Source organism: Plecotus auritus, assembly GCF_963455305.1.
Source record: "Plecotus auritus genome assembly, chromosome: 6".
In the NCBI taxonomy this organism is placed as follows: domain Eukaryota; kingdom Metazoa; phylum Chordata; class Mammalia; order Chiroptera; family Vespertilionidae; genus Plecotus; species Plecotus auritus.
Window position 1 is genome coordinate 164,902,986 of NC_137773.1, and position 24,216 is coordinate 164,927,201.

General features: G+C 40.6%; 1 protein-coding gene across 1 annotated transcript in view; it reads left to right on the forward strand.

Annotated features, from left to right (window-relative positions):
* The first annotated feature begins 9,066 nt into the window (after nucleotides 1–9,066).
* The window catches only part of STT3B (STT3 oligosaccharyltransferase complex catalytic subunit B), a 74,255-nt gene continuing 59,105 nt past the window's right edge, over nucleotides 9,067–24,216 (forward strand). Inside the window, exon 1 of the mRNA XM_080674691.1 lies at nucleotides 9,067–9,779. Coding sequence (XP_080530817.1) covers nucleotides 9,466–9,779 — 314 coding nt within the window. The 5' untranslated portion in view covers nucleotides 9,067–9,465. The remainder of the gene's footprint in view (nucleotides 9,780–24,216) is intronic.

The following is a 24,216-nucleotide window of genomic DNA, read 5'->3' on the forward strand; positions in this document are numbered from 1 at the left end:
CTCCGCGCGCACCTGCTGCCACAGTTCCTGCGGCTCTGCGGGGGGCAGGAGGTCCGGCCGTTCCACGCGCCTGCTGCTGCGGGGGCCGGGTCCCTGCTGCTGCTCCATGCAGCTTCCCTGGAGTTCCCTCAGCCCCGCTGGGGGGCAGGTCCTGGCTGCTGCTCCACATGGCTTCCACCAGAGTGACCAGGCCAGCAGGGGAGGGCAGTTGGGGGCGATAAGGCCACCAGGGGAGCAGTTAGGCATCAATCAGGCCAGCAGGGGAGCAGTTAGGGGGTGATCAGGCTGGCAGGCAAGCAGTTAGGAGCCAGCAGTCCCAGATTGTGAGAGGGATGTCCAGCTGCCAGTTTAGGCCCAATCCCTCTCACAATCTGGGCCTAAACCGGCAGTCAGACATCCCCCAAGGTGTCCCAGATTGGAGAGGGTGCAGGCTGGGCTGAGGAACACCCCTCCAGTGCATGAATTTTGTGAACGGGCCTCTAGTTTTACATAAAAGATCTCCCCCCTCCTCCACTCTTCTTACTCCCTAGAAATGTCTTGCTTCTGTCTCTCCAACAGTTTCTCCCATAACTATAGCCCTTTCTTTCCTTTCCATAACTCTTATCTTCCTTTACCATCTCTTCCTCATATGATTTGGCCTCATATGATTTGGAATTTCTAAGGAAGGTAGGACAGAAACTACCAATGTTAGAGAAACAACAGAGCCTGGTGTGTTACTGTTTTTTATACTCTAGGTCGCAACACACAAAAACAGCCCCCACCACTTCAAAATTTTAGTTGGGCTGTGCTTAGACTCCATCCAGAATTCATCACTTCTCTCCACATAAAACTTTACAACAGTATCTCAGCTCAGGGTAAAATGTTCCCCAACTATTGTACCTTCTTGATCTCAAGCAGGTTTTATAACTTTAAAGGAAGTTTACCACCAAACTTAAAATGTAGAACAGGTAGGTATACAACTTGGTAAAGGAATGAATAAAGAGAGCCAGAGAGTTATTAAAAGGCAGAGTTCATTTGTATAGGCTATCCTTTGGAAAAGAAATAACTCAACCTGGGTCCCAAACAAAATAATAAAGGTGCCATTGACTTGATGGAAATGTCATGTATCTGGTTGAAAGGAGCATAATGATTAACTGAATAAATTCCTTACTTTCATTTTAGTCTGTAAAATTAAAAAACCTCTTAAACTTATTGGGAGCTTTTGAGGCTACTTCTTGCTACTCACCATGAGCATTATGAATCACTGTGTAGATCTTTATATCAGTGCTATTGAAGTCAGTGTCTACTATATAATCTGTACTTACATGCTCTGCCTCCAAGATGCCTAACTATCCTTCTGAAATTATAAAACCTTCTTTTGAAGTGGAGGTGGAACAAGACATTCCCTGGTACTAAAGCAGAGGCACGAAACCATAATTATGTGTAGGGTATAAAATAAATCTCTTTATTTAAAGGACACAAAGATACATAAGGAAAAGAGAGAATTTAAATTAAGGCCCTTATATTCACAGAAGTTACTATTTACCGTTCATTTTTTGTTAAATAATGTACATAGAAAGAGATTTGAGTTTCTTATTTCCGAATTACCTTTTTAAAGTAAATTTTAAAGTGCACTCAGAGTCTTGAGGGTTCTACTTATCTGTGAAATAGTAAGATGTGGATACATGGACTTAATGAGTACTCTCGATTTAAAGAAACAGAAACTTGAATGCAAGCAGAAATAAATTCCATTTTAAAGTGAATGCTGCAGGTTTGCTGGCATGCCTGTCAAGATTTTATTCTCACAGATGTGTCGTTGGCTTCTCAGTCTTGAAATGAAAGGGAGTTGTGCATGTCCAGTAGATGCTGGCAAATGGGAGAAGCTGCCCTGGCAGGTTGGGCAAACTGCTGGTAGATGGTTTTCAGTTCCACATCCCCAAGGGGAGGGAGGGAAGAGGCAATGGTGCTCATGAATGCTGTGCAGAGCCACTGAGAAATCACACCCCCCAGAGACTGTCTAGGAAAGAAGGACTAAAAGTTCAAGAAGTACAGTATCGGGCTTCTCTGGAAAGTTCTCAGGCCTCCGCAGCCAAGGAGAGATTGCATATATTTCGTGTGTGTGAGTGTGTGTGTGTGTGTGTGTGTGTGTGTGTGTGTGTGTGTGTGAAATAAGAGTAGGTTAAGCAAAATCTACATTTTCAGTTTAGGTTTTACTTTAAAAAACAAAACAACAGAATAAGGTCAAGTTTATTCAAATGTAACATGGCTCTGGGTGCTAGCACCCCACTGTTAGAAACAGGTGAGAAGCACAAACCAAACGGGTGCATCTCAGGGTGCTTCCGGGGAAACTGATCTAACACAGATGTACAAAGATTTCCTGAGAAGCAGAGAGATGTTCAAGAGAGAGCAGTAAGCGGAAGCCCAAAGCAGTAGGAGTCAGAAGGAAGCGTGCGTAAGGGGTATTTGACAACAAGGACAGTGAGTGAGTTAAAGGGAGGCAGTCACGATGGGACCCAAGACAGAACAGTAGAGTCAGCATATGAAGAGGGCACAGCATTAGCAGGGAGCTGCTGAGCACATGGAAGATGACAGGTCATGCTTCTGGTCTAGCAGAGTTTTGTTAAGCCACCAGAATTGCTGTGTGTCCCAAAATAACTTCTTGTTTTCTACGAGGCCTGGCTCTGCAGCTGCAGAGATGTCTTCCCATCTCTCGTATTCCTCTGCATCCTTTCAATAACCGTTACCCAGTAACCCAAATATATCTCTGCTCTTTAAAATCTGAAAGACGCTAAGAAACCCACACTATTAGAAGTAAAATTAACTCCTAAACTGTACATGCCTTTACCATACTTTAGATGTTTAAGATATTTTTATAATTATATATTCCTTCAGCTCCTCTTAATTTTGTTTTTCTTATTTTGCTTTTCTAGAAATTTATTTTCTTCCTTTAAAAATGTTTTAATTTTGGTTTTATTATCAAAATTATAATGTAGTTTTCAATTTCATAACTTCCAGCTAATGTGCTCTCCATTCTTCATTGTGGGCACTGTTACGATTCAAGTAACTAATTTAATAACCAATAAAATCTCTTCTAATTCCTTATAAATGATTGCTTTATATGATTATGTGGAATGCACTTCCTCAGCATAATATTTATTATACCTAAATTTAAAATTAAATATTTGAGATAACAACAATTTATAAAAAAAATGTACACACAAATACTGAAGCTCAGTATATGTTAAATTCTCTTACTAAGAGAGAAGCGGTATATCAAGTTTCCTGCTTTCCTAACACCTATAGGGTGAAATAATAGCATCTTCATCTTTTATAAACTTCACTCTGACTTTATAAGAACATAATTTAATAATTCTCTTACAAATATGATGCAGTTATTGATTCTGTGATTGCTTGGGTTAATATACAAACAAAACCCCAAATGTATAGGGATAGGTGAGAGTACTTCATCAGAATCGCTGTTAATTGTCATTGAAATACATTGAAAGAAAATATTATTTGTAATTAAAAAGAGCAACAGCACCAGAAAAGAACAAAGAGCCCTGGCAGTGTGGCCCAGTTGGTTGAGCATCATCCCATGTCCTGAAAGGTCCCAGGTTTCATTCCAGTCAGGGCACGTGCCCAGGTTGCAGGCTAGATGCCCAGTCAGCAGTGTGTGTTGGAGACAACTAACTGCTGTTTTTCTCTCACATCAATGTTTCTCTCTCTCATCTCTCTCTGTCTGTCTCTGTCTCTCTGTCTCTCCCTCCCTCTCTTTCTCTCTCTCTCAAATCAAATTTTTAAAAATATAAAAAAATAGTGATTCATAAAGCTTCCCTTTAAAAAAAGTACAAAGAAAAAAACAAAAACACACACACACACACACACACATATATATATATTATTTGCTAAAGTAACCTGTTTATTCATCTGCTCCTATAAGGCTCACAGGAAGAGATGGATAATATAGCTACATATCGGGAAGGCACAAAACTTCATGACATTAAAACAAAATGAAACAACCACCTTTCTATTAGGGGAAGCATTTACTAACAGTTATTTTATCTTTAGGAAATTTCCACTTGAAATTTTTTTTCTATCCTCACCCGAGAATATGTTTTTATTTATTTGAGAGAGAGGAACATCGGTGTGAGAAACACTGATTAGTTGCCTCTCACCCACCATGGATGGGGAATCAAACCTGCAATCTGGGCATGTGCCCTGACCAGAATCAAACCCAAAACCTTTTGGTGTACAGAATGACATTGCAACCAACTGAGCCATCAGCCAGGGCTCTACTTGAATTTCTCTTCTTTTCTGTTTAAAATATATTTTTATTGATTTCACACTGCCCTGACCAGTAATCGAACCATGACCTCCTGGTTCATAGGTTGATACTCAACCACTGAGCAATGCCAGCAGGGCTCTACATGTATTTCTTAATGCATCATAAAAAAAAAAATTCTGTCACCTTAGCCGGTTTGGATCAGTGGATAGAGCGTCAGCCTGTGGACTAAAGGGTCCCAGGTTCAATTCTGGCCTGAGTGTGGGCTCGATTCCCCCCAGTAGGGGGCATGCGGGAGGCAGACAATCAATGATACTCTCATCATTGATGTTTCTATCTCTCCCTTCCTCTCTGAAATCAATAAAAATATATATTTAAAATAAAATAAAATAAAAATCCTGTCATTACTTTACAGGTACTTTCATGAAGTACATGAGCTGGAGTAGATAATCTAGGGCAGTGGTTGGCAAACTCATTAGTCAACAGAGCCAAATATCAACAGTACAACGATTGAAATTTCTTTTGAGAGCCAAATTTTTTAAACTTAAACTTCTTCTAACGCCACTTCTTCAAAATAGACTCGCCCAGGCCGTGGTATTTTGTGGAAGAGCCACACTCAAGGGGCCAAAGAGCCGCATGTGGCTCGCGAGCCGCAGTTTGCCGACCACGGATCTAGGGGATATGCTAAATTGAACAGTAGGAGAGTTTTGTTTTTAAGAACAGATTCACGTGAATTCAATATAGATGACCTTGTTTTCTGAGCATCTTGCAAATAAAACTGTACATGTTAATTGTTTCCATAACATTGGACTACTCCAATCATTACAGTTAAAGATAATCAGTGACGGCAATTCTGCCTCATTGAAGATGTAAAAAGATTGCCTTAAATATAAAATCAAGTACCTCAGTCTTACTCATAAAAGAAATGCAAATTAAAACGGTCAGTTTGCACCCCAGTTGTTAGGAAAAAGCAAACAGTTTCTTAATACACTCTGCTGGTGAGCCCTGGGAAGTGGGCCTCTCACACAAGGTGGGTTAGGAATCTGGGGGCAGTTTAGCTGAGTCCTCTGGCTCGGGGTGTCTCACCAGGCTGCAATCAAAGTGTCACCTGGGTCTACAGTCATCTCAAGGCTGAATTGTGGGAGTGTCTACTCCTAAGCTCACTCTTGTGGCTGTTGGCAGGCGTCAGATCCTTGCAGGCTGCTGGCCACAGACAATAGTTTCAAGTCACATGGGGCTTCTTTGTAGGGCTACTCACAATAATTATTTGCTTTCCTCAGAGTGAGAGCTGTAAAAGACAGAAAAGAATGGGAGAGCAGAAGGAGAAGAGGACAGGAGATAAGAGACAGGTTTTTATTACCTATCTAGAGGCCTGATGCATGAAATTGGTGCAAGAGTAGACCTTCCTTCCCCCGGCTGCTGGCACCGGCTTCCCTCACAACCCCGGCTTTGTCCGGAAGGACGTTCGGTCTAATTAGCATACTGCACTTTTATTATTATGGATTTTGGAAGTGACATTCCATCACGTTTGCTGTATTCTATTTGGTTGAAATAAATCACTAGATTCAGCCCACACTCAAGTAGAGGGGATTCACAGGTTATGAAGACCAGGAATCATTTGACCCAGTAATCCCACTTGTAGGACTATATCCCAAGAAAACAGAAATATCAATCAGAAAGGATATATGCACCCCTATGTTCATAGCAGCACAACTCACCATAGCTAAGATTTGGAAACAGCCTAATTGCCCATCAGCAGATGAGTGGATTAGGAAACTGTGGTACATCTACACAATGGAATACTATGCCACTATAAAAAAAGAAGGAATTCTTACCATTTGCAACAGCATGGATGGAACTGGAAAGCATTATGCTAAGTGAAATAAGCCAGTCAGAGAAAGATAAATATCATATGATCTCACTCATTTGTGGAATATAATGAACAACATAAACTGATGAACAAAAATAGAACCAGAGTCATAGAAGCATCAAACAGAGGGAAGGCAGGTTGTGAGAGATCAACCAAATGACTTGTATGCATGTATATGAGCATAACCAATAGACACAGACGGGTGTGTGTGGGGGGGGGCATGTACTGGGGATTGGGGGCAGCCGGGGAGAGGTCAATGGGGGGAAAAGGAGACTTATGTAATACATTAAACAATAAAGAATTAAAAATAAAAAAAGACCAGGAGTCAAAGATCATTAGGAGCCATTTAGAAGCTGCCTACCATACCCTCTCTCTGAGGTTTGCTTCCCACCTTAACTACCTACTAGTTTATCCAGCAGATATTTGATTGAAACAGCATTCTGAGTAGTGGTTGATTTGAGGCAGGCACTTCAAAGTTTAAAGAAACAGAGAAGCATTCAATGGGCTCAGATCATGGAAGGTTGTCTTAAAATATCCAGGGAGGTAAGTCTCATAGCCCTTCTGTCATTGTTCTAGATATAGAAGTAGTCCCAGTAATATTGGCAAAAACCAACATGTATTACATGCTTTCTCTGTGCCAGGTACTGTTCTAAGTTCTTTTCATGTACGATACATTTACTCCTTATTACAACCCTAAGAAGGTGCAATCCTTACCCACACTTTAGAGGTGAGGATACCAAGGGGCAGAGAGGTGAAGGAATGTGCCAAAGGCCATATGACTCAGAATTAGCAGAGTCAGAATTTGATCTCTGGTGGTCAGGCTCCAGAGTTTATGCTCTACACCACCACACCACACTGCTTCTAAACAGCATGCCTAGGATTTCCCAAGCTCATAACTCAGTTTCTCCCTCTCTGCTTCCCTTTCCTCTGCTGGGGCTACAGGTCACCAGGCAGGTACTCTGATGGATGCTTGTCAGAAGTGGATAAGGTAAGAGTTGAGAAGTTACTCAGTTACCTAATATTTATAACTAGAGGCCCAGTGCACGAAATTCATACATGGGAGGGGGGGGTCCCCTCAGCCCAGCCTGCACCCTCTCCCATTCGGGACCCCTTGGGGGATGTCCGACTGCCCGTTTAGGCACAATCCTGGACTGCTGGCTCCTAATCGCTCACCTGCCTGCCTGCCTGGTCACCCCTAAATGCCCCCCCCTGCAGGCCTGATCGCCTCTAACTTCCCCCCACTGCCAGCCAGGTGGCCCCCAACTGCCTCTTCCCTGCCTGTCTGGTCACTCCTAACTTTCCCCCCTGCTAGTCTGGTGACCCCTTACTGCCCTCCCCCTCCCGCCAGCCTGGTCACCCCCAACTGCTTCCTCTGTCAGCCTGGTTGCCCCCAACAGTCCCCCCCCCCCCATGGTCACCCCACCCAGCCTGCTTGTTCAGTCATTTGGTCATCCTTCACTAATCCCCTTGCCGGCCTGGTTGTAGGCAGCCATCTTGTGAGGGTGTGAGGGTTAATTTGCATATTACCTCTTTATTATATAGGACTAGAGGCCTGATGCACAACATTTGTGCAAGGGGCTTGGCTCCCGCAGCCCCGGCTGCCTTGGCCAGCTCTTGCCGCCCTGGCTTTGTCCGGAAGGTCCTCTGGTCCGTAGTCCTGCTGTTTGGTCTAATTAGCATATTAGCTCTTTATTATATAGGAGGATGCTAATTATATGCCAGACTCTGGCAGCTCCCTATTGTGGTCAAGTTGTTATTTACCTAATAAATGGACAATTAACTGTTAATTTACATGAAAAGTTATTTACTGAGTGTTAATTATACTGAAAGCTCTGTGCCTCCCCTTAATGGAAGGGGCTTACCTCAGAGCAATTCTAGAGTCCCTACAACTAACACTTATTTTGAGTTTAGTCTACTGGGCCGCGCTTTCTTTTTGGAAGGAAAGTATAAAAATGCAACCTAGACGTGCAAAAATTCCTGTAGAGGAATCTTAAGTCCATTATTTACAAAAGAGAGACTTGGGTAAGAGCTGAAAAGTCCACATGTGGCAAGTTGAACAGTTTCACTCGTTTGATGTAATGTACGCAGCCGTTAAAACACATTCTTGCATTTACCCTTATTTCCAGTGAACAAACTTTATTTCTGCCATTAGAAAAATACAAGAAGTGAAAAAAAGCGAGACAAAAATCGCATTTCTCCAGCGCCCTGAGGTCTTTTCAGAGATAGGGGCTGTCTGCGGGCTCCCAAGAGTTTTCCGCACCCGCAAACTTGTCTTCGATCACAATCTGGTAGGCAGGATGCCTGGCACACCCCGCAGGGCGGACCGCGGCGTCATCACGGGTAGTCCACTCGTTGCATCGGCTGCGGGGCGCCCCGGGCGGCCAAGCCCTGCCGGCCAAACACGCGCGGCCAGGACTAGTGTTGCGCGCCTGCGCGCTCAGTCACGTGGTGGGGGCTCCACGCTGAGTGGGTTAAAAGTCGCGTCCACGGCGGACCCGCGAGCTCCCCGCCAGTCTGCGGGGCGCTCTCCGTGTCCTTTAAGCCGATTTTGACGGAGGCCACTAAGCTGCTGTTGACCATCTCCCCACCCCTCGGCTCGGCTCCACACAACGAGCGGAGCCACCTAGCACCCTTCCTCGCCGAGTACACTGGAGCGCGAAACCGCGTCTTTCAACTGACAATGAAACCTTAACCTCACAGCACGGCCGCTCCGGGCGAATGCGCGCGAGGCCGGGAGGGGGGGTGGGTAAACGGTTGGGCTAAGCCCCGCCCCAGCTCGCGTCCCTATTGGCAGGCTCCACGGTTCTGGGCCCGCCCCCTAACGGACCTGTCGCATTGTGACAGGTGGAAAAGCCAGTTCCTGTTGGGTAGGGGGCGGAGTCAGAGGCTGGCTGAGCTCCGCCCGGGCTCCAGGGCGCTCCTCCTCCTGCTCCTCACGGCGGGGCAGGCAGAGGGTGTAAGGAGGAATGTCATTGCTGTTACGATTCGAGGTGCTGCCTCCGTCCGCTCCTGCTCCTTCTCTGGCGCCCTCGTCCCGTCGGCTCTCGCCGCTGCCGCAGCTGCACTGGGGACACGTATGGCTAGTGGGGCGCTAGGGCCATCCGAGTTGAGAGAGCGGCGGTCGCGGCCGCTGCGGAGGCGTAGACTCTCCGCCGCCGCCTCCACCCCCTGTTTCCCGGCCTCGCGGCGCTGAGGGCGGGAGCGCGCGGGGCGCTTCCCTCCTCCTCCTTTTTATTCTTCCTCCTCCTCCTCCTCCTCCTCCGGGTCCCCGCCCAGCACCCCTCGCACCAGGCGGCGGCGGCCGCGAGGAGCGAACCCGCCGCCGGGGCACAACATGGCGGAGCCCTCGGCCCCGGAGAGCAAGCACAAGTCGTCCCTGAACTCGTCTCCGTGGAGCGGCCTCATGGCCCTGGGGAACAGCCGGCACGGCCACCACGGGCCCGGGGCCCAGTGCGCGCACAAGGCGGCGGGCGGCGTGGCGCCGCCGAAGCCGGCCCCCGCGGGGCTGTCCGGGGGGCTGTCGCAGCCGGCCGGTTGGCAGTCGCTGCTCTCCTTCACCATCCTGTTCCTGGCCTGGCTGGCCGGCTTCAGCTCGCGCCTCTTCGCCGTCATTCGCTTCGAAAGCATCATTCACGAGTTCGACCCGTGGTAAGTGCCCCGCTGCCCCTCCCCCGCCCGCGGCCGGCCGGCCGGGACCCCGCCGCCGGGCCCCGCTCAACCCCCAGCGGAGGTGGGCTCGGGTCCCTGAGTTCCGGGCGCGCCCCCTTCCCGTGGGCGAAGTTTCCCTCCGAGCAGCCCCAGGCGAGGCGTCGGGGTCCCGGAGTGGGACCTTGACCCCCGGCGGGGCAAGGGTGACTACCCCGGGGAGGGTGAACGAAGCCCCCTGGCAGCCGGCTCGGGTCCCAGAATCCGGACGGGCCACGGCGGGAGCCGGCCCACTGGTGGCGGACACCCCTGCCTCCCCGCCCGTGGCTATCGCGTTCTTTCATTTTTTTGCGGGCGCGTGTTTGCTGCTTGGGATGGCATCGGCCCGGGGTTGCCCTGTTGCGGTTCGAGATGAGTCCAGATGTGCAGGATCCCTGCCCGCTCAGCCTCGCTGTCTTAACGCTTTTTACCGTTTCTCTTTTTTTTGCTCTCATTATACAAGAAGGGGAAAAGAGTGAGCGAGGTGTTGTAGGAAAAGAAATAATATCCCTGAAAGTGATCTGAAAGCTAGGGACTCTTATTTATTTAACATTAGATATTTTTTTCAAGAGTGGCTTTTTTCAAGGCCCTTAAGTGCACTCAGCACCGCACTGTTCCACAATTATCTCGGGTTGCTTTTTAGAGCAAAATCGTTACTCTGTTATAGCCAAACTGTCACCCTCAGTATGTTGTGCACAATATCCAAAAGCATTGCATTAGTTCCTTTATTGGTCTCTGCAGGAAGGTTGATAGGGAGCCCTAGATTAATACCGGAGTTGCACATGATATCGGGACTGACCTGAATGTTTTAGAAAATTACCCCATTAAAAGCACTAGTTAATTTAGTCACTATACTAGTCTGTGAATTACCTAGAAGAAGATTGCTTTAATTTATTTTCTAACTTGCGAACCTGAGTTGTTTTTTTAACCTGAGCCTAACTTAATTCATTTCTTTGACCTGTCAGCCTTGAGTTAATCTACCTAACTAAACTTTCGAACATTTCTCATTTGAAATGCAGAGAGAAAATCTTGAGAGTTACTAAATACATAGTTAATAAATGTTTTGTGGAGTAAGCTACCCATATATCAAAGTACTGTGATTGGAGTTGTGTTATGGATAGAAAAATGGATAGTACATCATGTATTGAACACCAGAGGGGCCCACTTATGGAGAACTCAATTTAGGATAACAGTTAATTAGTGACATTCTTTGGTTGAAACATTTTAATTCCATTTTAGAAGTTTTGTGGTTTTTTTCCCTAACACCTTTTAGAAAATAACTTTTTTGTTTTAAAGATGTGGAGACCTTATTATATATTTATTACAGAATTAGAAAATAACTTATGTTACTTGGAACCACAGAAGGAAATAAATTATTGTAAAGATTTGTGCTAGACACAGTATTCTTAGTCTTCCCTTTGAAACATCAAATTAGATAAAAATGAAATTGGAACCAGAAAATGAAAACTGCTAGTATTGTACTGAACAGTGTGAAAAGAGAAAGTTGTTTCTTCAGATTACAACAGAAGTTCATGGCTGACCAAATATTACTGGTATCAAAAATGGTATATTTTCAGAGTATCATTTTTACAAACTGGAAGACCAAATACTGTTCAGTAGCATTAATGAGGCTAAAAATAAGGGTTGTAGAAAAATTCACAGCTGAATGATGAAATGATTTTGAAGATTAGAAATCTGCATTAAGTTATCCAAAGATTACTAATGAAATTGAGTATTGTAATCATGAAAAATCTTAATGGGTTGCTTCACAGATAATATATATATATATATATATATATATATATATATATATATTATATATATATATATATTTTTTTTTTTTTAAGTATGTCAAAGAAAAGTTTTCTTTTTCTGGTTTCTAGAAAATACTTGAAGATCATAACCCTTTTTTATCCACAATAAAATTTGTTTAACTTATATTTTTCTTTGTAAAAAACACATTTCAGAAACATTTTTTTTTTTTCTAAAATATATTTTATTGATTTTTTACAGAGAGGGAGGGAGAGGGATAGAGAGCTAGAAACATCGATGAGAGAGAAACATTGATCAGCTGCCTCCTGCACACCCCCGACTGGGGATGTGCCCGCAACCAAGGTACATGCCCTTGACCGGAATCGAACCCGGGACCCTTCAGTCCACAGGCCGACGCTCTATCCACTGAGCCAAACCGGTTTCGACAGAGAAACATTTTTTTTCAGAAACATTCTTTAGCTAAATGTATAACATCTGAATTCTATGACACATACACGAATTTAAAGGTATACACACCTCTTCAGTCTTACTGTAAGACTCTTACAGATCTACTTAATTTACATTTCGCTGTATTTCTGATTAAATGTTTATAATGTTAGATAATTCTGATTAGTAGTTAACAGCCCTTTGTAATAAATTGTCCCTATTCCTAATTGGGGACAGATAAACCTAATGTCTAAGTATAATTCAGGTGACTTTAATGAAAGCATTAGGTTTAAGACAAAAAGAAAACCTGTTTGCTCACTCTTCATATCTTTTAAAGATTTCCAGTAGTTAGGCTTCTCATTGTTATATTGTTTGAAAACTTTAAAGAGGCAGTTAGGTGTAGATTGCCTGTCATTCATTATAACTTTGGATTTTTAAAGCAGTTGTCCTTCAAAGCTACTAATCGTACCAATACTTCGGTCTACTATCTAACATCTTAGGGTTATATATTAGCTTGGGAGTCTCTCAGATTACCATTTAACATTTAGCAATGGACATGAACCTTTAATAATATTTAAATGTTTTTTTCTCAGGTTCTGTATCTACAAACCAGTTTATTCTGGCCTTCCCTGATCCCTTTTTCCGTGTCTCTGTTACTGCCTTCATTTCTGAACTATTTTTAGTGAAAAGTTTACTTTCTCTGTTTGATTGTTGTTTCTATAAATTTTACTGTTCTTAAATTGTGTAAGACTCTAGTTAGCTGTTGAAGGTTACTCATTGTCAAAGTTATACTTTTTTTTTTTAATTGTCATGGTTTTGTTGTTTATAAATCTTACCGGTTATAAGGGGTGGTATATGATGTTGAATATTATCTATTTACTGAATTTTAAAGTACAATGCACATTTTTAGAACTTAGCAACATTTTTGGTAATGATTTTCTTGTCACTTCACTTCAGTAATTTCCTTCCTTATCAGTTGAGTTGATCAGACATGAGGAAGCAGTTTGAAAATGTTCTCTCTACTTGCCAAACATTTGGTTGACCAACTAGTTTAACAGCACCTAATTATTTTATCTTATTTTTATCTGGAGCAAAATGTAGTTTCTACTTATTTTTGTTGTAATTATTATACTTTCACATTATATTAACCAAGTACGTTTTCCATAGCTAGTATCTTGGTAAATTAGGGTAGCTTTTCCCACAGAAGCAATGTAAAATCACCCTATGTAAGGAGAGCTGCCCTTTTTCGTGCCTGCCCAGGGGTTATAGTGGATTCTCCCTAGAGCGGGAGAGAGAATTCTCTGAGCTTTGAGTTTGGGCCCCAGTTAGCTGTAAAAGGATACCAGATGACTTTTTGCAGGGCAGAAAACTGCAGTTTAGAGTTGAAACTTGGAATGCAGTGCTTCATAGATACTATGGTATATTAGTACAAAACATGTTTTAAAAGGAGTGATAAACCTTTGGAACATAAGCTATTTGTAAGTTGGGGGATACTTCCTGTGCTTTGAGATCTCCATGTTTTTCTTCACTTTGCAGATGACAAAAAGAGGCTATTGACCTCAAGTTCTGAAGAAGACAAAATGGGTAATAAAAACAGTTTTAGAACAAAATGTCCCTAAATCTTAAAAAGTGTGGAATTATTAGCAACTGCAGTTCAGATGCACTTTTTTCTACTCTTGAGCTCTTGAGCCCGTTTTAAGTTACAAGAACATTTAGGGAGGAGAGGTGCAAGGGAGTGCCTTGAGATGCTGGATTGGATGATGGGATTGGACCTGCTCCCATTTGGGGTCAAGTGTGGTGGCTCCTATAGGTAGTAATCATTGGGTTTCATGAGGCATATGATAGGTTTTGGGATAGTTAGGATCTGTCAGCAAAGACTAGAATTTTTTCTTTTCCTTTAGAGTTTTCTTAAGGGCTAACTTGGGTAAGACTGGAGCCCTTACTGCCTGCCGTATGTAGTTTGCATGAAGACAACATTGTAGACCAAGCATTAGAAACTCAGAATGAAGATTTACATTTTAGGCTCTAACCCAATTGTTATGAATATGGGAAAATTTACTATCCTATATGTACTTAACTTGCCTCTGGTTTTTATGCTCTCTGTAAATTTTGAGTGCTTTGGATTATGACAGAAAAGATGAGTTTTATAGTGAACATTCATACTCAACAGCTAGATATTCTACAGTTAGTATTTTACTTTATCATCTTTCTATCTGTCCATTACTGCTTTAAAAGCCTGTACTGGTCATTATAATAAAAGAATTATCACTGTTCCCCAAACCACGATAAAGAGCATCTCATTTTTGGAAGCATTTATTTTCTGTAGTACTTGAACATAATTGGCATGAATACTCTTTCTGTATGATTCTCAATTGGATGCAGATTAGAATAAGATTCAGTTATTCTGGGTTTTGGTTAGTAACTTACTTGAGTACATCATAAGTCAGTACATTAGCCCATGTGTGTTAAATAACTTGAGTTTGCTGATTCTGGTAGATATTTTTTGTTTTTAAGCCACTTTTTTCTGAAAGGTTTCTTTCTGTGTCCTCACTTTACCTACTTCTGATCATGTATAATTTCCAGGGAGTTAAAAATTTATTTAGAAAGTGGCAATACTGTAGAATGGGGGGAGGGGGGGAGCTGGTTAGGTGAGGGTAAGGGTAAGAAGAGTCTCCTATATTTTAGGTAAATATTGGTTAACTGACTGGTAGACTCGCTAGGAAACCTAACCACTATTTGGAATGTTATCTCTTTGGAAAAATGCTTTCATTGTTTAAAATAAAAGACAGCTAAACATAATTTGGAATATAACCTGTATATGTTGGTGAATGCCTTTATGTTGGTCAAGTTTGTACTGTTTTTAAATAAGTGAATTTCTAATGAATTGTGACTGGTACCCTAATTAAATTGACCATATCATCTGTGACCATTTTCTTTTCTTTCTGTAGAACTTAGTGTTGTAGGATAACTTTAATATATGGTTTAAATGGTAGTAAACATTCAGTTTTTAGTGTCTTCCAACTTGATTTTTGATTTCAGATTTGAGGAGATTAGGTAGCATCTTTCATTTCTATAAACAAAAGACACTTCACTTTAGTATGCCCCACAAGGATTGAATAATACAGGTCTGCCTGTCTCCAAAATCTATGTCCCTCCCCATCCTCCCCCCCCTTTTTTTTTTTGCATCCTCTGCTCCTAGGCCAGCTTAAATGAAAGTCTCCTCCATTTAATTTGTTTTTAATCAGCTGCCCTGATTTAAGTCTTAACATATTGGCCTATCAAAATACCTGGGGCACAATCTGTGCTTTAGCTGAACTCACTGGTTGATGGCTAAATTACTTTGTTTTGATGTAGGAAAGAGAGAAGAGTTGATGATTAGGAAATTTTTAGAGATGGGAATTTTAAGACAATAGCTGAATGAGAAGAAAAGGTAATTGAATCCAAGTGGATGTTTTCCATTTAGATTTTTTGTTTGTTTGTAAGAGATTCATATTAATGAGATTGGAAATATTAAGCCATTCCAGCTAAGGGTTGGAAGCTAAAATTTCAGAGTAGACCCAGAATTCTGTAGCCTAAAGGACTTTCAGAGTACCTCCACATTGGCTTGTCTTGTTTTCTGGGCTAAGAAGGTGACTATGAGAGGGGCGAAGTACTTTTTCTAAGGTGGTACAGTTGTAGCTTGGCTAGATTCTTTTCTGTTTTCTTTGCACCTATTTTTGCATTAGAGGGAGTTTTTTGAGAAGTTTGAAATTTATTTCAGAAGATGAGGGGAAGTTAGTTTGTACCACAATATTGGAACTGTTGGCAATTCAAGTTTAGCTATGGAAACCGCTTTTGTGTGAAGTTTCACTTCTTTTAGAATTAGTGATTTTAAAAATTGTGTGCATCAGTTACCTGTAATTTTCATAAGTAATAGTTTCAATATTTTTTCTCAAACTTTATTTTTTTTTACTTTTTTTCCTTCATTTTTATCCAAAGGGAAATAAATTTTGTATGAAAACATAAAGAAATTTCATGTTTGGCCGAAACCGGTTTGGCTCAGTGGATAGAGCGTCAGCCTGCGGACTGAAGGGTCCCGGGTTTGATTCCGGTCAAGGGCATGTACCTTGGTTGCGGGCACATCTCCAGTGGGAGGTGTGCAGGAGGCAGCTGATCGGTGTTTCTCTCTCATCGATGTTTCTAACTCTCTATCCCTCTCCCTTCCTCTCTGTAAAGAATCAATAAAATATATTTAAAAAAAAAAAAAAAAAAGAAAAAAAGAAATTTCATGTTTGTATTAATAAAGTGTTAATGATTTGTTGATAATGTTTCTTTTGGGGTTTCCTTTTAATTCATGCCTTCCAGGTTTATTAGCTATTCTCAGGTAGTTAAATATTTTTCTTCACAGTACCATGTTCTTTTCTTTAGGGATATCTAGCAATTTCTCCAATCTACAAATGACTTGAAATGAATTTGTGTGTTTTTCTTTTAATGTATTTTTATTGATTTCAGAGAGGAAGGGGGAGGGAGAAAAAGATAGAAACATCAGCAATGAGAGAGAATCATTGATCAACTGCCTCCTGCACACCCTCTACTGGGAACCAAACCCACAACCCCGGGCATGTGCTCTGATCGGGAGTCGAACCCTGACCTTCTTGTTCATAGGTGGACACTCATCCACTGAGCCACGCCCACCGGCTGGGATGAATTTGGTTTTTAAACTTAAGTTATTGGATCCCTCTCTCCACAGGTAGATAATATTGCAGTATATACTGTTTTCCATACTATTAAAAAATTAAAATGTAGTAATTTATAATTAATTTCTAAAGTTTCAGTATGTGCACAACTTAAATTACTGCTTGTTCCTGGCCAAATGGGTGGAATAGAGTTGGTGAAAAGAATTATGACTGGGAACTCACTTTTGACTGCCATGTTTACTAGATGCCTTTTCTTTTTAAATTGAAGTATACTCAACATATAACATTATTTAATTTCAGGTATGACGTAATGATTCAATATTGGTGTATATTTCAAGATGATCATCACAATAAGTCTAGTTAACATTCATCACCATACATAGTTACAGATTTTTTGTGTGAGAACTTTTAAGATCTACTCTTAGCACTTCATGCCTGTTCTTAAAATAGTAAACTGTAAAGTGCAATATACCCTATTTAAGAAGGTTTATTAAAATAAGCTATTATACCATATTGTGTAATCCACATGAGAAACAATGAAGTACAGAATTATTGGAAGATAACACTTGTAGTTTTGAAATACTCTTTGAAAATGTCTTAAATGTTTATTTACATAAACAAGGGCTGTGTTCTACAAAGGTGTTCAGTTTCAGTCTTTAAATTTGTTTTCTTTCATGGTGAAATAACACATTCTGAAACATATATAAATCTAATTTACAGTGTAGTGACCAGTTATAAAATAAACACCCATGTGACCATTACCCAGATTAAAGAAATAGAATGTTTCCAGCACCTCAGAATCCTTGGTGTGTGTTTCTTGTCCCCACCTCCCCTTTTATAGTGATTTCATCCTTTTTTCCTCATAGGTGGTATAATTCTTTATTGTTGCCTATTTTAAAGCTAGATAAATATACTTGGGGCTTCTCTGACTTGCGTTTTTTGTTGTTGTTGTTGAGCATTGCTTTAAACGTTTTCTTCGTTGATCAAAGGGTTGTTTTGAAAGTGTGTAGGAAATAAAGTTTAGTAATAATTTGATTAACCAGGTTTCTTACCCACCTGAAAAGTTTTCATGCTCTTTTGCAACAGAAAGTATCTAAAAAAGGGAAGGCATTTCATCTCTTCGCTGGAGATCAAAAATTACTTTATGATTGAACTCTTGATCTGGAGTCAGCAGCTTGTCTCCAGATAATCTTGACTAACTGGCCACACAAATTCAGTCTTAAAATTGACACTGAGACTACAAGGAAAATCGAGCGGGGGAGGAGACATCACTGTCTTTAAAGAGACAAAAGATAATCAAATAACCAGATAAATGCAAAATTATTAGTATTTAAACTAGTATTTATATTACAGATCCTAAACTGTGGTTTTTGCCAACTGTTGTTCAATTTAAAGTATATTAAAATTCACATAAGGAAAGGAGTGGTTGTAGTTAGTTCTTGGAAGAGAAAGAGAGAAAGAAAATATTGGAAGGGGATGTAAACTGAAGGAATTTAGGAGAACCCTAAGAATGGACTGTTTAATGTATTGATATTCTTGTAGAGGATTTTTTACCCTGGATTGTGTGTAATTTTATTTGTCAGGGGGCCAGTTCACTGTCCCTCAGACCGTTGGAGGGCCGGACTATAGTTTAAAAAAAAAAACTATGAACAAATTCCTATGCGTACTGCGGGCCCCGGGACGAGTCGGCTGCTAAGCAGGACAGGCAGTGGAACCCGGGTGGGCCGGATAAATGTCCTCGGTGGGCCGCATGGGGCCCGCCCCTGACTGTAGCTATCATGGGATCATGAATAGTTCGTATTTCTGTTGCATTGTTATCCATGTTGTTTTCTTCTTCGAATTTTCCGTGGTTGCCACTTTTATTTTCCCCCCAAATCTTTGTTTTCTTTATTGATTTAATTTTATTTTGGTCTTTAGGAAGAATAGGAAAGGTATGATAAGATCCTTTCAGAAATAGTGTTTGGGGAATACTAAGTTTTATTCAAAGAACAGTTAAAGCAAAGGTCGTGGATCTTTATATAGGAGCTTGAAATCTGTTGGTTGTGCAAATTTGGCACTGTGTGTTAGCAAGTGATTAAGTATATGAAACGTGATTCCAGCTTATAAGCTTTTTAAATATTAGAAAATAGTTCTTAAGATAAACTTGAATGCTCTCTAATGCATTTCTATTTATTGGTCAGGATGATTTTGGTCAAATTCAATGTTGTGTGGTTTTTTTTTTCTTGATGTGCATTAGTATGGAACCCATGCTACTTAAATGGATAATTTAACTCTAGGACTGCCTTTCTTCAAACTTTAAATTTTGTCAGTCAGTATTCAAACTTAGAATTTAAACCAAGTATCACAAGAAAGGTATACATACTTATTACCCATTCTCCACCAAATCCCATGTAATACTAGTATATGCCAGGGAGAAATATAAATGACTTTGAATTAGGCTCTATTTGGATGATGGTTCAATATAATGATTTAAGTTATTTTAATCCCTCTGGTATTCCTCTTATATGAATTCCCCAAGGAAGTGAAGATTCTTTTCTGAAATGTATTAACTGTTAGAAAACATGCCAAGCATATTTCTTTCAGAAATAGCCATCTAGTGTAGCTTAGCTGTCTTATATTTGGGATGTATAAGTACAGGTTTTATTAATCCCAATATACTAGTAAAGCGAATTTACTTAATTTAAGTTTTGTTCAGGACTGTTCACTTAACAATTATTAAATAGGCTACAGCCATTTTGAAGAAGAGACTTTGTTACTTGTTCTTTGACTAAATGAGTAAGATATTATTATGGTGAAATGGTGCTTATTTCCTCCCTCTAATGATGATGATAATAATAATAATAACTTACTGTTCTCATTATAGGTAGACTAACAGAAGACCTTTTCTAATCTTACTAGAATATATTTATTCCTACACTGTATTGGGAACAGAGTGAATGTTCATTTTATATTAACACAGATCCTTTATCCTTAATGATAACCACACTTTGCTTTTGGTGGTGATGATAGTAGAGGCATTCTTTATTGTGTACTACCTTGATTAACCTTGGATTTGACAGTGATGTCAGTAAAATCATATGTGTAGTTGTTTGATCTTCATCCCTGTTTCTGGTACAGAGCTCTTAAAACTCTTACCATTTTGTAAATGGGGGGAGGGGTGTCTTTTGGAATGTTAATGAGGTGATTTTTGGAAAGCCCCTAGGTCAGTGGTCGGCAAACCGCGGCTCCCGAGCCACATGCGGCTCTTTGGCCCCTTGAGTGTGGCTTTTCCACAAAATACCACGGCCTGGGCGAGTCTATTTAGAAGAAGTGATGTTAGAAGAAGTTTAAGTTTAAAAAATTTGGCTCTCAAAAGAAATTTCAATCGTTGTACTGTTGGTATTTGGCTCTGTTGACTAATGAGTTTGCCGACCACTGCTCTAGGTAATCTAAGGATAGGGGCTGGTTGCCAGAGGAGCCAGCCTTGATATTAGAGGGTTGGAACTGTAAGCTTCACCCCCAGATCTTCTGAAGGGGAGTGGGACTGGGAGTTGAATCACCTGAGGTCAGTAATGTAACCAATCATGCCTGTGTAATGGAGCCTCCACAAAAACCCCAAAGTTAGGAGTTCAGAGAGCTTCCAATTTGGTGAACATGTGGAGATTTGAGAGGGAGTGGTGTGCTCGGAGAGGGCATGGAATCCTTACACCCTTTCCCAGATACCTTGTCCTATGCATCTCTTATGCCTGTTTCTGAGTTCTATGCTTTTGTGATAAACTAAAGGCCCGATGCATGAAGATTTGTGCAAGAATAGGCCTTCCTTCCCTTGGCTGCCGGAGCCACCTTTCAGCCTTCCCACGCTGCCCAGAGGCCTGGAGCAGCTGGGGCGGTGTGGAACACTGCATCGTTGCCATGGTGATGACGTAAGCATCCAGCCTGGCTGCTCAGCGACTGCGTATGCAAATTAACCCTCCATCTTTGTTGGGTTAATTTGCATACTCACAACTGATTGGCCGGTGGGCGCCACGAAGGTATGGTCAATTTGCATATTACTCCTTTATTAGTGTAGAGATTTTATTAGTGTAGATGGGTGATCTAGTAAGTAAAATGTTTTTCTGAGTTCTATTAGCCATTCTAGCAAAATAGTTGAACCCAAAGGAGTAGGGTCGTTGGAATCTACCTACTGTTGGTTGGAAGCACAGGTGACAACTTGTACTTCAAATTGGCATCTGAAGTTGGTGTGGGTGGATGTCAGCCTTGTAGGACTGAACCCCTAACCTGTTGGATCTGATGTTATCTCTAGATAGATAGTGTCAGAATTGAGTTGAATTGTAGAACACTTAGCTCCTGTCAGAGAAGTGCTTGGTGGTGTGAATCCCTGTCCCCTCCCCCCCCCCCCCCCCACACACACACATAGGCATTGGTTAATAGTGAACGGCATAATCTCTTTCAATTAAAGTGTCTTGAATTTTATAGAAGAAAGAATTGATGATGATGATTACAGAAGTAATTTATGTCATTGATTACCATCAGCAATTGGGAGATGGCTGATTGGCTGGATAATTTAGGAAGAACCTTAAAAGAGGGAGATATTTTGTTGCATGAGTATTTCTCCCAAGTACAATGAACTCTTAGGGAGTTCTGTTTCAAGTTTTAACTCACTAGTTGAAGAACACTGAATAAGAAAAGACAGACTAGTTAATATCTAAAAAACATGAATGGTAAAAGTTTCAGTATTGTTAACTTTTGAAATAGATGAAATAAGACAGATGTCAGCAGTAGAAGTAAAATTTCCAAACTGGCATTTTGTTTGAACTTAAGTAATCTATCTTGATGTGGAGGAAGAGTAAGAATAGATATTATTATTGTATATACAGGCATTGGACTATACCAGTGGTCGGCAAACTGCGGCTCACGAGCCACATGCGGCTCTTTGGCCCTTGAGTGTGGCACTTCCACAAAATACCATGGCCTGGGTGAGTCTATTTTGAAGAAGTGGCGTTAGAAGAAGTTTAAGTTTAAAAAATTTGGCTCTCAAAAAAAATTTCAATCGTTGTACTGTTGAGATTGGCTCTGTTGACTAATGAGTTTGCCGACCACTGGCCTATATTAAAGTCATGCTAATGATGAGTTTGGATGGGGTTAGATTAATGATCCACTTGGTTTCTTGGCTCTTGACTTAACTTTATGAATACAGGTAATTAACATGGAAATTAAGTAACTCTTAAGGAAGGCACCACAGCTTTGATCTCATTTAAACTTGCTCATAAGAAATTAAAGTATACTAAACAAAAATACTCATTATGGAAAAAAGTTTCTTGTCTCCATTAAAGTGTTTCTGCAATGGAAATATCTTTGTGTCAATTACTGGGGGGGATCATTGAATATTTTAGATCTTGAGAGTTAAATAAGCCAAGACATAAAGTTTTTATCTTCTTTTACTATGGATTGAACTCTTGACAAAATGACTGGTCAGCTCTTTAATTATACTATTATTCCATGTAATAACAGTATTCCTGTGAGTCCTAAACCTGATATGCTGTAATGATCACTTTTAGATGTTTTGCTTAAAAATGTGTGCTTTAAAAACAAAATCTTTATCAATGTGCCTTTAAAAAAAACCTGTTACAGTCAGCTGGTGGGGTTTGTTGAATATATTGAGAATCATAACAGTGCATATGTTCATAATTTTAAAATTTCAACATTTGATTCATGGAAGTTTAATTTCAATACTAAAATTATTTTTACTCTAGACCTTAGCCAAAGAAAACTTTTATTTTAATATGCTAACCAGCTTTTTGGCATTTGAAGGAATAAGATAATGAAAAAATGTGGTTGATGATAAATCTAATCTTAAAATTGTGTAAAGGCTAGTCATTTTTTCAAAGTAGAAAAATGAGCTTGAGGAGCAACTAATATCTTTTTTTTTTTTTTTTAAGCCTCACCCGAGAACATACTTAGAGGGAGGGGGAGAGAGAAACATTGATGTGAGAGAAACACCCATTGTTGCCTTTCCTATGTGCCTCTACTGGGGCTTGAACCTGAAACCCAGGTATGTGCCCTTACTGGGCATCGAACCTATAACCTTTTGGTGTACAGGACGACCCTCAATAAAATGAATCACTCGAGCCCCACACAACTAATAACTTTTTTAAGATATGTTTTTTGAAGATTGTTAAAATGAGTCAGTCACTGCATTAGAAAGGGAAATCTCTTTAATTTTGGATGTTATAATAGTTTAACACCTTTAAATAGTGTCTAATATAAACAGCATTTAAAATGAAAGAAAAAATTTTCCTTTTACTAGCAAAGCAAAAATCCTGGACTTCTATCTATAAGTGTAGTAAACAGTTGTAACTGTTGGGTTATATTAACTTTTATAAGTCAAGCTATATTGAAAATCCCACTTGTATATAAGCATAGATACCCATATATGTAACTATGAACACAATGATAGAACACCTGAGAAACCCCTACCCAACTATAGAACTAAAACATTGCCAATGTCACATCTATTTAAGTTCCTTCTCTAGCCTATCATCTTGGTTTTCTTCTTGGCACTAGGAAACCATTGTCCTGAGTTTTGTTTAATATTCCCTTTGCCATATTATAAAACAAAAACAAAAACTCATGTATCTCTAGAGAACATATTGCTAAGTTTTGCTTTGGAGCTTTAAAAAAATAGTAATATCTTCTATGTAATTTTGGACTTGCATTTATACATTTGGGATTTGTTGGAGACTTGGGCTTCCAGTTTTTAAAAATGCTGCTATGATGCATCTATGCGCATGCTTGCTAGGATATATACCTGGAAATTTTGTCATAATACGTTGTAATTATTTATAAAGCTAAAGTACATCACCCCCAAATTTAGTGACAAAACAGTATTTTCTTCACGATTCAGTGGGAGGTTCTTCTGCTTCATGGTGTCGGCTGTGGTGCTGGGATGATTGCAGTCATCTGCAGTCATCTACACTCAGCTGGGGCTGGAATGACTGAAATGTTAGACAGTTCAGAGTAATCTGGAATCTTGATTGGGAGCTCAGCTGGGGCTTTTGGCTCCTTGTGGATACTTTGGCTGCCTCACAGCAGGATGGCTGGGTTCTAAGAAAGAGCATTCCAAGAGAGAGGAAACTGCCAGACCAGTTAAAGGCCTGGAATCATGGGGATCACTTACACTATGTTTTACTGTTCAACATAGACTCAGTCCTATCTCACAAAGGAGAAGATGAATATACAGGTAGAGGCAGAATTGTTTTGGACCAGTCTTTAAAGACCAGCAACCACAGTATGTTTATCATTTTTATTTCCTCTTTTGTGAAATGCCTTTTCATTTCTTTGGTTAGTGTTTTTATTGGGTTGTTTTGGATTTTTTTTGAGGGAGGAGAGACTAAGTTTGGGGTAAATTTTTGCAAATCTTAATGCATTTTGTGGTTTATTGGTCCTTAAGCAGTCTTATGAGGTAGACATTTTATTACTCCCATTTTACAAATGAGAGAAGCACTGCTTAGTATGTTAAGAGAATAGTCTTTGAAGTCAGACAGCCT